Source organism: Neolamprologus brichardi, chromosome 16, assembly GCF_056152115.1.
Source record: "Neolamprologus brichardi isolate AB-2024 chromosome 16, ASM5615211v1, whole genome shotgun sequence".
In the NCBI taxonomy this organism is placed as follows: Eukaryota; Metazoa; Chordata; class Actinopteri; order Cichliformes; family Cichlidae; genus Neolamprologus; species Neolamprologus brichardi.
Window position 1 is genome coordinate 7,857,806 of NC_142119.1, and position 13,544 is coordinate 7,871,349.

The following is a 13,544-nucleotide window of genomic DNA, read 5'->3' on the forward strand; positions in this document are numbered from 1 at the left end:
CGGTAGCGTTACAGAAAAACACTGAAATGTACACTACAATGGGAAAGTACAAGAGGAAAAAAAGAGACCTCTGCTCATGCTGGGCTCCTGGGAGGACAGCATGAGAACAGGAGACAAAAAAACTCCTCTGCACAAAAAAGCACATAAATCTCCACAGCACAACATTATGGAACATGTGATAAGCCACAGGGTCGGGTGGGGGGTGAGGAGTAATCCGAAGCAAACACAGCAGCCATCCTGCCCAGCGCTACCATTCCAGCGCGGGCTCAGACCTGCCGTGTTCCCAGGAAGGAACAAGCATCAAAGGCGTTTGGAAAGGGAGGGGGGAGGAGTGTCTGCATATCAGTGTATAAGTATGTGTGTGCGTGTCCAGAGTTCAGCTGAGACAGTGTCTTTCGCCCTGCCAGGCTAAGTAAACAGTCTTCCAGCCAACCCAGGTGGCCTTGCATGGAATTGTGCTCAAGGAGCCGATTCTGAGAACTCACGGCAGTGTGCCTCCCCGAGATGTCATCCAATTTGCGCCCAGAGATCTTATTCCGAGCGAGCCCTTCTGAGATGTATCCAGTCTGCAGTCAGAGATCCAATTCTGAGTATTCACAGCAGCTGTAGCCTCTCCAAGATCTTATCCGTGCTGCACTCAATGAGCCCATTTTGAAAAACTCACGCCTCTCCCATTGTTCCAATCCCAGCGGGCAGCCTTGTGGGGGTTTGAACAGCCGGTTCCGCTTCCTTAATTTTTCGATAAGTCAGGGCCAAGCCAGCTCCAATCCTGTTACCATGGTTCCGAATAGGTAGATATCTTCAGCACTCAGGCTCACCCGAGCCCAAACTTCTCATTGAGAAAGGGGTGTCAATTGCATTTAGTTGATCCAATCCATAATTCCTCTTTTAGGTTTTAGAGAACAGACTGAGAGAGAGTGTTCCAGGGAAAAGTAAAAAAAAACCACGAGACAAGGACATAAGAGGCTAAGCAGGGAAGCTAAGGGAGAGGAGGAGGAGAGGAGAAAAGTGTGACCACCTTTGTCAAGAGCAAAAGCGGTCGCACTGTTCTGATCAATACAGCCACGTCCGTCCTCTCACTTCCTCCAGGTGATAAAGCATGGCAGTTATTGGTTCCATCTCTGGTGTTAATGATGAGAAAGCGTGAGAGAGCTCAGCCTCGGTCAGGTTTTCACTTAAACGACAGCTGTTCCTCCCTACAGACTCATTAGTGTACACTGTGGAGTCTGAGGGCACAACATGTGCTTAGCTTGCAAGAAGATAAGACATAAAGGCTCGATATGTAAGAGATTGCAGAGATTTTGATTTCTCTCTTTAAACTGAATATATAAATAAACTCTCTTAAACCTTAATCTCAGGGTTCGCTCTGCTCAGTGTGCAGCAGAAGAAGGATTTGTTTGACAGAACAGCATGAAGGACAGTTTTAGATTCACACAAAATGAGAAAGTCTTGGAGACATTTCCATGATCATTAGGTTCAAACAGTTGTATATAAGTAAGTTATTGGGAGCACCGAGGAAGATCAGCCCTCGTGAGTCAGCAGGACCAGGTCACATCTCTGGGTGGTCTTCAGCCTGTCCCTGCTTGTTCTTGACTATAGTTCTGCACTCAACGCCGTCGTTCCATAAACTGTCTACACACTGCGCCCCAGTCTGCCAGGATTGGTAACTTCAGCTTAGATTACTACAAACATGGGCTCTCCACCTACCTGAGCAGGGAGGAACATTTAACACCACACAGCGGGTTTCGAGGGGCCATCAGTGGCTGCATTTACGGAGGAGACTGAGGAGCTTCTACAGCTGCATGGTTGAGGCCATCCTGACCAGCTGCATCACCGTGTGGTGCAGTAACACCACTGCACCTGCACAGAGTGCTGAAGACTGCCAAAAACATCATTAGGACTCCAGCACCCTCTCTGCAGAGGATCTACCATCAGTCCCATTGGATAAATATGTACATTTACCCTGCAGCTCAGATTCTTCTTATTTTATTTCTATCTTCGATTTATATTGTATTTCTTTTATTGTACTTAATCTAGTTCTTTATAATTGTTTCTGTTGTTTTTAAATGATCATTTATTATAGTTATCAGTTTTATACATGCATCTTTCTGTGTTGGCACCAAAAGAAGAATTTCATTCACATGTTTCTGTGAATATGACAATAAAAAACCTGAAGGACTACCCTCAGACTGACAGCGAGACGGTTGAAACTTGAACAGGACAATGATCAGAGCTGGTTTTGGGATAAAGCAGGGTGAACACCAGGTCCGACCCAAAAGACCAACCAATTCAAATGAACTGTGAAGAAGAGTGGCACAAACCCAGTTCTAATGAGGGTGCATGTAGATGACATTCATGCTTACGATGAGTGGATGTGAACTTCTGACAGCAGCTTCATTCAAACATTATGTTGAGTTGTGTTTGCCTGTTTCATGACCACCAGAATAGAAACCAGAGTTAAAGCAGTTTGATTCACAACATGAACATGTCGTCCTCTGTCTGCTAAAAGCAGCACTTCTAAAAGTGACACATCAGTTTTACAGGGGGAATTTCTCAGCTTTTGATTATTCAATGTGAAGATGCATGTGTAAAATGATTCATGTGCTGTACCTCTAAAGCCTACAAAAACCATCACACTTAAATAGCTCTATTAAAAAAGAACAACCGCACGTTTCACAGAAAGAAAAGTTGTTTTTGTTCAGCATCACAGATGATCTCCTCCGTTGTTTCTCCACAGGACCCAATCCATGCTCCAGAATGTCCTGTGATTTCATGTGTTTGCTCAACCCGACTGGTGCCAGGTGCACCTGTCCAGAGGGGAAGGTGCTGGTGAACGGCACCTGCAATGATGTCAACGTCTCAGGTATCTTAATATAACTGTTGACAGTAATATTGACTTTGAATATATAACAATGAGCAGCTTTCTAAAGCGATGTGTTTAGTGAACACGCTGGTGATAACTGCATGCAGTCTGAGGTTCACACTTCTGTGTGTGTTGCTGTCTCGCATTAGCTCCATAACACAAAATATCATGTGACTGTGCACATGGCGCTGCAGTAAATGATACAAACTTTGCCGCTGTGAAGGTGAACTGTGCCGCCCGCCCTGTGAGAATGGAGGCCGCTGCTTAGCCAATGAGAAAGGAGACTGGAGGTGCTACTGCTGGCCTGACTTTTCAGGGGAGCGTTGTGAGGTCAACCACTGCACAGACTACTGCCTAAACGGAGGCACCTGCATGGGCTCGCCACTGGGTACGTCTGTGCTTTCAAAAACTCTTTACTCCATGATTCCTTTGGACGAGTCACATGTTTGACGTGTTTCTGAGTCGCTGCACGAAGAATAATTCATATGAACGTTTATGCTGCAGGATTCTTTATGTTCTTTGTTTACCAGTTTTGATTTAAACCCCTGCTTGATGGCACGCAGACACATTTGTCTTCATTTAAAGTGATGCAGCTTCCTCTCTTCAGGTCAGATTCGGCTGCATTACTAAAGCCAGTTGAGCAGTTTTCTCATTGATGCAGCTCTGAAAGGAGCCTCCAGCCTTCATGTGAAGCTCTCCTTTGAGGAGCTCTCCTGAGATGTCAGCAGTGAAACTGAACCAGAACGTACAGTATGGGCTCAAAATGTGGTCATAAATATTTTGTACTTGTAAATCAGTTTTGTATGTGTAAACAGAATTTGTGTGTGTGCATGCTTAAAAAAGATTTGTGTGTGGACTTAGCCAAAAAAAACGCTGCAAGTTACAAGTACGAATTCTGACCCTATTTTTCTTCCTTTCATCTGATTGGTCAATGTCATGTCAATCACAAATGTAACTGTCCAATCAGAGAACAGATGGGTTTGGCTGTCGGAGGGACACTTTTTTGAACTGCAGGTCCTTGAAGGGTGATACAGTTTGAAGCTGGAGGATCTCTATATAAATATCCGATAGCAGTTAGGGGACCTAACTTTCAGCAGCTGTTGAAAGGATAAAGTTGTGCTATATCAGTGGTTACAAATACATTATTACTTTAGGATTATTTTAACACAAACACAAAAAACGCAGCGCTGTTGAAAAGGCTGTGGAAGTCCCTGTATTAAACATGTAGACCTGTGACACAAAAATCACTAAACTTAGACGACCACAGACTGTTTTCCTTCGTGGTGATGAAGGAAAACGCTGGGTTGGCGTGTAAAAGGGCATTTACTCCCTTCAAAGACCTGCAGTTAAAAAAAAGCACCCCTCCGACGGCCAAACCCATCTGTTCTCTGATTGGATTGTTACATTTGTGATTGACATGACATTGACCAATCAGATGAAAGGAAGAAAAATAGGGTCAAAATTCGTACTTGTAACTTGCAGGGGTTTTTTGGTCCACACACAAATTCTGTTTACACATACAAATCCTGATTTACAAGTACAAAATATTTATGACCACAGTTTGAGCCCATACGTACAGACCTATTAAATAAGCTTTCCTGGATTTAAAAGCCTTTGTATATCACGCCCACATCATAGTAGTTAAGTTGCTTTTAAAAAAAGATACAGATAAAAAATGAAACATATTTATTGGCCTAATGTAGAAAGAAAGGTGTGACAAAGGTGTGGCGTGATTTCTCATTACAGATCTTTATTCAAGTGGTTTAAATTCATTAAATATTTATTAATTACATGGATTTAATAACCTAACAGGAAATAAATGTTTGTTTACAAATACAGTATTTTTGTCGTTTTCTTACAACTTCAGCAGCTGGTAAAATTAAAACTCTGTAACAGAGATGAAGTAGTGAATATGACATTGTTTTGGGTCTTTCATGGTTAATATTGATGATCGGACCCGTTTATGCTGCTTACATAGTGAAGAGATTTTCCTTTTTTAGTGGGCAGAGGAAAATGTGTGCTGTATTTAACTGTGTGCTGTTTTACTGCATTGACCACACGTCTCATGCAAGCATCGCTCTAAATGACTGAGTGGAAAAAGAGGGATGGATTGTTGTCAGACAGGAGCTTTGGTGATAAAAAAGTAAACTCAGTCAGTTTGGAGGCTGGATTTGTTCCCAGTCTCATCCTTAAAAACACAAGAAGGTGTCATTGAATTTCTGCCTTCAGATTCGACTGGTTTACCAGGATCTTAATGGAACTTTTGGCAGCAGCACGTTTGAAACAAACCTGTCTCTGTGACATGAAAGTAAAGAACTTCATACTGTGTCAAATAAAAAAAGTAAATATATCCTAACAGTTGTGGATCATAGTTGTCTAAACACATTTGTGTAACTTGTACAAGACTTTTTGTCTGCCCAGCTGGTTGTGTATGATCCAGCACAGTTACTGTCCGCTATTTTATTATTATTTCTTTATTTCTTCGCCGTCAGGCTGGTTGGTTTCAGGCAGGTCTTTCCTTTTTGATTCTCGACTGCTCTCATTATACAAAACTTCTCCCTGAAGCCAAACATCCAAAACGTAAAGTGTTTTCTTTAAAGTGATGTCAACTCAACGATTCGTGCTCCCGCCCATTAGCAGGAAAGTAGGGACGTGGATGCAGTTAAAGGATGTAGTTTGGATAACGACGTGAAGATGACTCGAATCTGCAGTTCAGAAAGCACGGCTCAGGTTCTCTGACTGAAGCAATTTGCATATTTTTCTCAGGCTGTTGATAGAAATTTTCTGCATAGAATTGTAAACAATCTTTTTTGAGTTCTGGGGCCTCCTTTTTCCATCTGTTCATGTAGCTGCACTCTCCTAGTTCTGGACAACAATCTGTAACCTGTTTGTTTACAGGAAAACATGTTATTGTCAGTAAGCAGCTAGATTTTGTGTCATGTTGGTGCTGCTGCAGATAAAGTCTTTGAGTAGGATTGATAACCTTTAACCTCCCTTCTGTCCCTGTGCCCTCCACTCTTCACTCTAGTGTGTGTTTTTAAGGCAGAGTTTGTTTCCTGTTTTACTTGGATAGTTGGGTTTCTCCTGTTTCTTGTTTCAGGTTATATCCCCTCCCTGTCTTATAGTCTTGAGTGCTTTCAGCTGTGCTGTGTTCCCCTTCTGTTTCTAACCACCAATTAATCCTCATTATTGTCATTTCCACCATGTGCAGTTGTACAGCACACAGTGAAGCACCCTGGTGCTACATATAACAGACAGTCAACACAGGACTGCATGAAGTGCAAGTGTGCAAAAACTGCAAAACACGAATGAAAAGCAGTGAAACACAGAGCAGAACAGAACAATACAGATACAAGTGTGTGTGTGTGTGTGTGTGTGTGTGTGTGTGTGTGTGTGTGTGTGTGTGTGTGTGTGACGTACGGTTTGGGGGAAGAAGCTGTTCCTCAGTCGGGCAGTGAGGGCCGGGATGCTGCAGTACTTCTTTCCAGAAGGCAGCTGGGTGAGGGGTGTGTGTCCTCCACGATGCTGGTGGCTTTGCAGATGGAGCAGATGTGATAGGTGTCTGTGATGGAGGGAAGAGAGGCTCCAGTGATCTTCTCAGCTGCTGTAGGGTACTGCGATCTGATACAGTGCAGTTAGCAACCAGACAGTGATGCAGCTGCTCAGGATGCTCTCGATAGTCCCTCTGTAGAAGGTGGTGACAATGGATGGAGGGAGATGGGCTTTCCTCAGCTTCCACAGGAAGTAGAGATACTGCTGGGCCTTCTTAGTTATGGAGCTGGTGTTGAGGGACCAGGAGAGGTTCTCCACCAGGTGAACACCAAGGAATTTGGTGCTTTTAACGACCTCCACAGAGGATCCATCGATGTTAAGTGTTAGGGTTAGTGTACAGTGATCTCTCTGTGCTCTTCTGAATCCAACAATCTTCTTCTGAATCCTTTTTGTACACATTCAGAGACGGGTTGTTGACTCTGTCCATTAGCTGCTGCACCTCCCCTCTGCATGCTCACTCATCGTTCTTGCAGACGAGACCCACCACAGTCGTGTCATCGGCCAACTTGATGATGTGTTTGAGGGGTGCAAAGGTTGAGCATAAAGTCAGTTTCTGTGCCACAAACGCGGCTCTAATTTTGACGTGGCTCAACCAACATTGTCACAACTTTGCAGCATATTGGAAGTGCAACACAGACCTGTGCTGGGGGGGCAGGTTATAGATGAGCTCGTTACTCTCGTCACAAATGAAATGTAAAGTTACTAATGTTGTGATGTTTTCTTTGGGTGAAGAAATAACTGTATGAATGTTTTTGCTCTTAATTTGAAGTGTAGAAGGAAGCTGCTGAGTCTGTGTTTGTACTCGTTTGGATGCTGGAACAAAAACACAAGAATACCTGTTCAATCAATACAGTTAATTACACTTTGATCTGCTGACAACACAAAGTGTTTTCACGTCTTCTTTATTAGGCTGTGTGACAGTAACTTCTAATCTTTAAGTAGAGCCAGTTTAGGGCTTCACAGCTGTAATCTGCAGCCATAAACTGAGAAATAAACAGCAGTACTAAGACTGCACATAATGTTGAAATAATTAACTCTGCCTGATCGTCTGGTTTGCTCTTTGTGTCCTTTGTGACTTCCTCTGTTTCTGGTATCTGTGCTTCAACCTTTTTGTAGCGTTTGGCATTTATTTTGTGCTCTTTGTTGTTTCCTGATTTTTTTCTATTGGATCTGTTACACATAAATTTTTTCTGTATGTTTGTTATCAGCTCGTGAATAAAGTGTCCCTGTTGTTTTTACTAATGTACCAGGAATTCCTCCAGAGTTTGTCCACTGTTTGAAAGCACTGAGCTGAGAAGTTCTTGTGGGTGCAGCTCCTTAGAGAACGTGACAGTAAAGATGTTCCTCATTTCTGATCGTCACCCTATCAGGAGAATTCGCAGGTGTCTGCAGCCCACTGAGGTGAACTCGTGCAGATACACTTGCCTCTGTTTGCGTTGCTCTGCACAAATTAGCATCAGTCTGCATCTCTGGCAAACCAAAACTTGATATTTGGAGTAAAGACACGATCAGGCTGGTGAGAACAATGAGAACAATCAGTGACACCTAATATGACTAATGGGACACAACAAAATGTCATAAATTATGATTTGCTGGTATTGTTATGAAACAACAGTAAGAAGAAAATCCCCCTCTCAATATGGACGTCAGTGATATCATCAGCTGTTTTTGTTTTTCCAATGAAATCATCCTGTAGCTGAGTGAATGATTAGGACAAGCAGACAACGCCGAAACTAGAAACCACAGCATCAAAGCACTGCTGCAGTGTTTACACTTAGTGTATTCTTTTCAATGATTCTCCTTGTTTGTATTTTTTGTAACAGTAATAATTAATATCCCATAAATAGGGACTTATTTCACTTTGTAAACGGTCTTAAATTACCCAGAATTCACAGTATGTAGTCAGGCTTGAGATGGTCAATGTCTAAAATGCTTGGTGCAGCAGATAAATGTTGACATCTATTCAATTCAGTTGTATTTATGTAGCACCGAATCACAACGGCTGTCACCTCAAAGTGCTACAAAAAAACAGAGAAAACACCAACCATCAAACGAATCCATATGAACAAGAAGGAAAAACTCCCTTTTAACAGGAAGAAACTTCCGGCAGAACCAGGCTCAGGGAGGGGCGGCCATCTGCTGTGATTGGTTGGGGTGAGAGAAGGAAGACAGGATAAAGACATGCTGTGGAAGAGAGACAGAGGTTAATAACAGATATGATTCAATGCAGAGAGGTCTATTAATACATAGAGAGTGAGAAAGGTGACTGGAAAGGAAAAACTCAATGCATCATGGGAATCCTCCAGCAGCCTACGTCCATTGCAGCATAACTAAGGGAGGATTCAGGGTCACCTGGTCCAGCCCTAACTATATGCTTTAGCAAAAAGGAAAATTTCAAGCCTAATCTTAAAAGTAGAGATAGTGTCTGTCTCCTGAATCCAAACTGGAAGCTGGTTCCACAGAAGAGGGGCCTGAAAACTGAAGGCTCTGCCTCCCATTCTACTTTTAAATACTCTAGGAACAACAAGTAGGCCTGCAGTGTGAGAGCGAAGTGCTCTAATAGGGTGATATGGTACTACAAGGTCATTAAGATAAGATGGGGCCTGATTATTTAAGACCTTGTATGTGAGGAGCCGGATTTTGAATTCAATTCTGGATTTAACAGGAAGCCAATGAAGGGAAGCCAAAACAGGAGAAATAGGCTCTCTCTTTCTAGTCCCTGTCAGGACTCTTGCTGCAGCATTTTGGATTAGCTGAAGGCTTTTCAGTGGGTTTTTTGGACATCCTGATAATAATGAATTGCAGTAGTCCAGCCTGGAAGTAATAAATGCATGAACTAGTTTTTCAGCGTCACTCTGAGACAGGATATTTCTAACTTTAGAGATGTTGCACAAATGGAAGAACGCAGTCTTACATATTTGTTTAATATGTGCATTGAAGGACATATCCTGGTCAAAAATGACTCCAAGGTTCCTCACAGCGTTACTGGAGGCCAAGGTAATGCCATCCAGAGTAAGAATCTGGTTAGATACCATATTTCTAAGCTTTTCAGGGCCGAGTACAATAACCTCAGTTTTATCTGAGTTAAGAAGCAGAAAGTTAGCGGCCATCTAGGTCTTTATGTCTTTAAGACATTCCTGCAGTTTAACTAATTAGTGTGTGTTATCTGGCTTCATGGACAGATAGAGCTGGGTGTCATCTGCATAGCAGTGACACGATCGCAAAAGGTGGACCAGGAAGTTTGAGCTCATTTCAGTGTTTACACTACCATGTTCCTATGGTAACAATTGCATTGGCCATTTATAATAAGAAGAATAGGCAAGAAGAGTATTATTCACTTTCTGTGTTCCTGTAACATTTTAGTGATATTACTAAATAACAGCACTGAAACAGTTTGATTTGTGCATCCCATAATAAGATAATATTCAATATTCAAGAAACATAAGTAAGAAGTCTGTAAAACTTGCAGCTTGCTGACGCATCCAAAACCAGTTGGCATCAGTATTTGTGAAAACTTGAACTAATGTTCGTTTTAGTTTTACAGAGATGAAGAGAACAGCTGAGTTCATAGCTGTGACGTTTGGCCTAATCAGAAAGATTTAACCCCATCAGTTATTGAGTTATGGACGTTTCAGTCAGATTATTCCAGGCACAGAACTGTAGAGTGTGAAATTACCAAGTGGTGTAGTGTGACCTACATGGCGAGACCTGTATCCATGGCAACTTGGTTGTGTGCTGTGTAAGTAGTGTTCAATTGTTACCTTTTCTGAACACACCTTGAACTTGTTTCCTGGTCTCGCTTGTCCTTTATTAAAACGGCGAGCATGATTGAAAGGTTACTGTTTGAGATCACCCGCACAAGGAGGCAATTTTCAACACTCACGCGTCTCTAATTGTAAAAAATAATCAGAACGTGCAGCACATGTGTTTCTGTACGGTCTGTGTGAAGATCGTTTCAGTCTGTGCTTTTTTTTTTACCCATGTGTGAGGATTGTAACAAAGTTTCACACAGAGGCATTTATACAATCTTTAACTGTGGCTGCTGGTCTGGGGTCAGCAGTCACTCCTAGCTTAGCATTAGCATGCTGCCTGTGCAGGTGCTAGTTGTGTTAGCAGCATGATGTGGTTGTTTCTGTCCTGGATGCAGTTTGCACTTCACCATCATGTTCTCGCCTCTCTGTGCAATAAAAATAAAAGTCATGTTTATATCCACACTGTAGGCTCCACCACTGTTTCCTGCTCCGACTCACCAACTGGAATCGATAAGGAGAATCAATAGACAAACAAGCTCACAATTCCAAGGAATTGAACTACTGGGAGCCATCCCTACATGCATGGAAATGCAGCATATGAGGCAGAAATAGAGTTTTTAACAAGCTTGAAAGTCGATATTTGTTTTCTTATGTTTTCTGTTATATCTGTTTTGGGGCTTTTTAGACTTTATTGCATTAGGACAGTAGATAGAAAACAGGATGTAAGACCAACAGAAGTGACCCAGAAAATGGCCCAAGGCCTTAACAGCATACAGGTTGTCTCCACCCAGCAGCCTGCTTTCTCGTAATGTCTATGTGTAGCCTGCAGGAATCGTTCTCCAGGCTTCTTTCACTCCATTCAAATTTTTGAATTCATCATCATCAGACCTGCTGCCGTTAATATTCAGTCCAGTTCTTACTTCTGTTGCCATACTTCAGATTTTTCTGCCTGTTTCCCTTCATTAAGAATAGCTGACAGCCACTCTTTCATTGTGAACAAATTAAATGTTTTTCTGATGCTGCTGGTAACAAAGTGCCCGTGCATGTCAAAGTGTTATGGGCAAAACTCTTTTTTTTGGTCCAAAATTAACATTGTTGTTAACAAAAAACACCCGATGTATTAAATGCAAAACAAAAATATATAATAAATATATAATAAAAAGATATCAAAAACAAGATGATACAGCAAAAAAAAAAGTTATAAAGGTTCATAAACATCTCAGTTCCAAAAAATTTGAATTTTCTGGCTATTTTGTGATGTGTTGGGTCTCACAGGGTTCAGTTATTTATCTTCTTTATCTTCAGCTCAGCAAATAAACCGAAGAAAATAAACCTTTGAAAATCATCAGCTGCAGTGATGTGACTGAAAATGAGTGAAATTATTGCTCAAGATGACTTGAAAAAAGTTAGTTTCTCTATATAAAGAATATTAAAAGAATAAATTCTTTCTCTATAAAGAAATTAGGCGAGGCTCAAGACTTTTGCACAGCCCTATATATCCATGTAAATATGAAGTGCATCTGTGTAGGTCTGTTTTCAGTTGTGTTTACAGCCACGAGGCAGTTTGGAGCGTGTGGATGCGTTATGTTTGTGCACAGCAGTTTGGCTCTGTGGAACAAACTAAAGCAGTTCTGAGACGGATGAATTCATCAGTTCGTTGCCGATTTCCATCTTTCCGTGCTCTAATAATCTTTTATGCTCATATTTCTTTCCAGGAAAGCCCACGTGTCGCTGTCCTGTCGGATTCTCAGGGCCTTTTTGTGAGAAAAGGATTTGTGACAATTACTGTTTAAATGGGGGAACGTGCGACGTCACTCACGGGAACCAGCCGGTGTGCCGCTGCATGGCCGAGTATACCGGGGACCGCTGTCTTTATCGTGAGTCCTGTTGGCAGCAAACAAACACAAACAGTCATTGATGTTCCCCTGGCTGCCTGTGACTGCCAGTAGCACCTAATCAAAAGAAAATCATTGATTTGAATTCAGTTATGTCACAAAAAATCCACAGAACAAAGCGTTTGAGAGTTCCCACTCTGAGCGAGAGACAAAAGCAATCCCCTCAAAGTCTCTTCTTTGCAAAAACACCACATTTGCTTCAATTTGCAGATAAACAAAAATCAAAATTCTACCATCAAACAACCTTTGGGTGTTTCTGCGCCGGGGTGATAATGTATTTTCTTTTGCTGCGCTTTGACATAATGTGTTGCGGGGAAACAATTTCATCTGCACATCATTAGTTTTTCCCACTGTTGCCCAAAGGGTGATATGTTTTCATCTGTGGCTAAGATATCATTTGATGTGGATAATTAAGTCCCATTAAAACCATGTACTATTCTAATCAAATCAGCTTAGACTGTGTTTCCACATTATTCTCTCTCTCTGTTTATCTCTGCAAACCTAAAACAGACATTTGTCATCACTACTGCGTGAACTCCAAGGCCTGCACTTTATCCAGCAGCGGCTACGTGGAGTGTGTGTGTCCCGCCAGGTTTGAAGGGAACAAGTGCGAGGTGGACAAGTGTCTCCGATGCCACGGAGCTCCTTGCCTCATTAACGAGGAGACGGGAGAAGTGGTTTGCAAGTGAGCGCTCCGTATTTACTCGCCACTCTTGTCCATCATCCCTTTGGCTGTGAGGCTTCATAGCTGATTTTTATTCATGGAAAAACACAAGTTAAACAGTATATTGTTCATTCAGGGCTGAGTTGCTTCACCTACAGGCTGCCGGCGGGAAGAATTGATTTAATTAAATCAATAATTTAAGGCCACGTACCCTGTAGCGTTTTAAGTTTGGTCATGTCAGTGAATTTGAAGCTGGCTGAACTCTCTGCTTCCTGTAAGTATAGTTTTCTGGTTGTAACTAGAATCCATTATTTCTTCACCCTCTAGCTGCACAAATGGCAGAATAGCACCGAGCTGTCAGCTGTGTGACGGATATTGCTACAATGGAGGTACCTGCCACCTGGACCCTGACACCAACCTGCCTTTCTGTCAGTAAGTCCCTGCCTAATGGTGAAAGTAAGGAAAAACTCAATGTTCTCCTCTGTTATTCACACTCACATCACTGTTTCCATTCAGGCGTCGGCTCTGTGCCCGGCTTTAAAAACTGAAAGTCGCCGCGCGAGATAGATGTCTTCCTTTGGAAAGAAATCCTTAAGTTGAAGGTTTGATGTCACTATGTGGAGGCCATGAAACAGCAGGGGGCCGAGTGCCGTACAGCATCCTGTGCCGTGTGACACCTCGCTGTGGCTTAAGGTTTTAGGAAGATAAAGATGGTTTCAGACTCCTTCAAAGCCAGCTATTCTCAACATATCACACTTTTCCTCCTTGCAGCTGAGAGCTGATGTCAGGCCTCTGTGGCTCTCTTCAGTCAGAGGGTT

At 42.3% G+C, this 13,544-nt stretch overlaps 1 protein-coding gene across 5 annotated transcripts in view; it reads left to right on the forward strand.

The window, feature by feature from the left end:
* lrp1bb (low density lipoprotein receptor-related protein 1Bb) overlaps window positions 1-13,544 on the forward strand; it is a 256,409-nt gene that overhangs the window by 234,530 nt on the left and 8,335 nt on the right. For all 5 annotated transcript variants that reach the window (XM_087830079.1, XM_087830082.1, XM_087830080.1 and 2 more), the window contains 5 exons: window positions 2,738-2,863; window positions 3,087-3,251; window positions 11,883-12,044; window positions 12,573-12,747; window positions 13,054-13,158. In XM_087830079.1, the coding sequence (XP_087686205.1) occupies window positions 2,738-2,863; window positions 3,087-3,251; window positions 11,883-12,044; window positions 12,573-12,747; window positions 13,054-13,158 (733 nt within the window). The remainder of the gene's footprint in view (window positions 1-2,737; window positions 2,864-3,086; window positions 3,252-11,882; window positions 12,045-12,572; window positions 12,748-13,053; window positions 13,159-13,544) is intronic.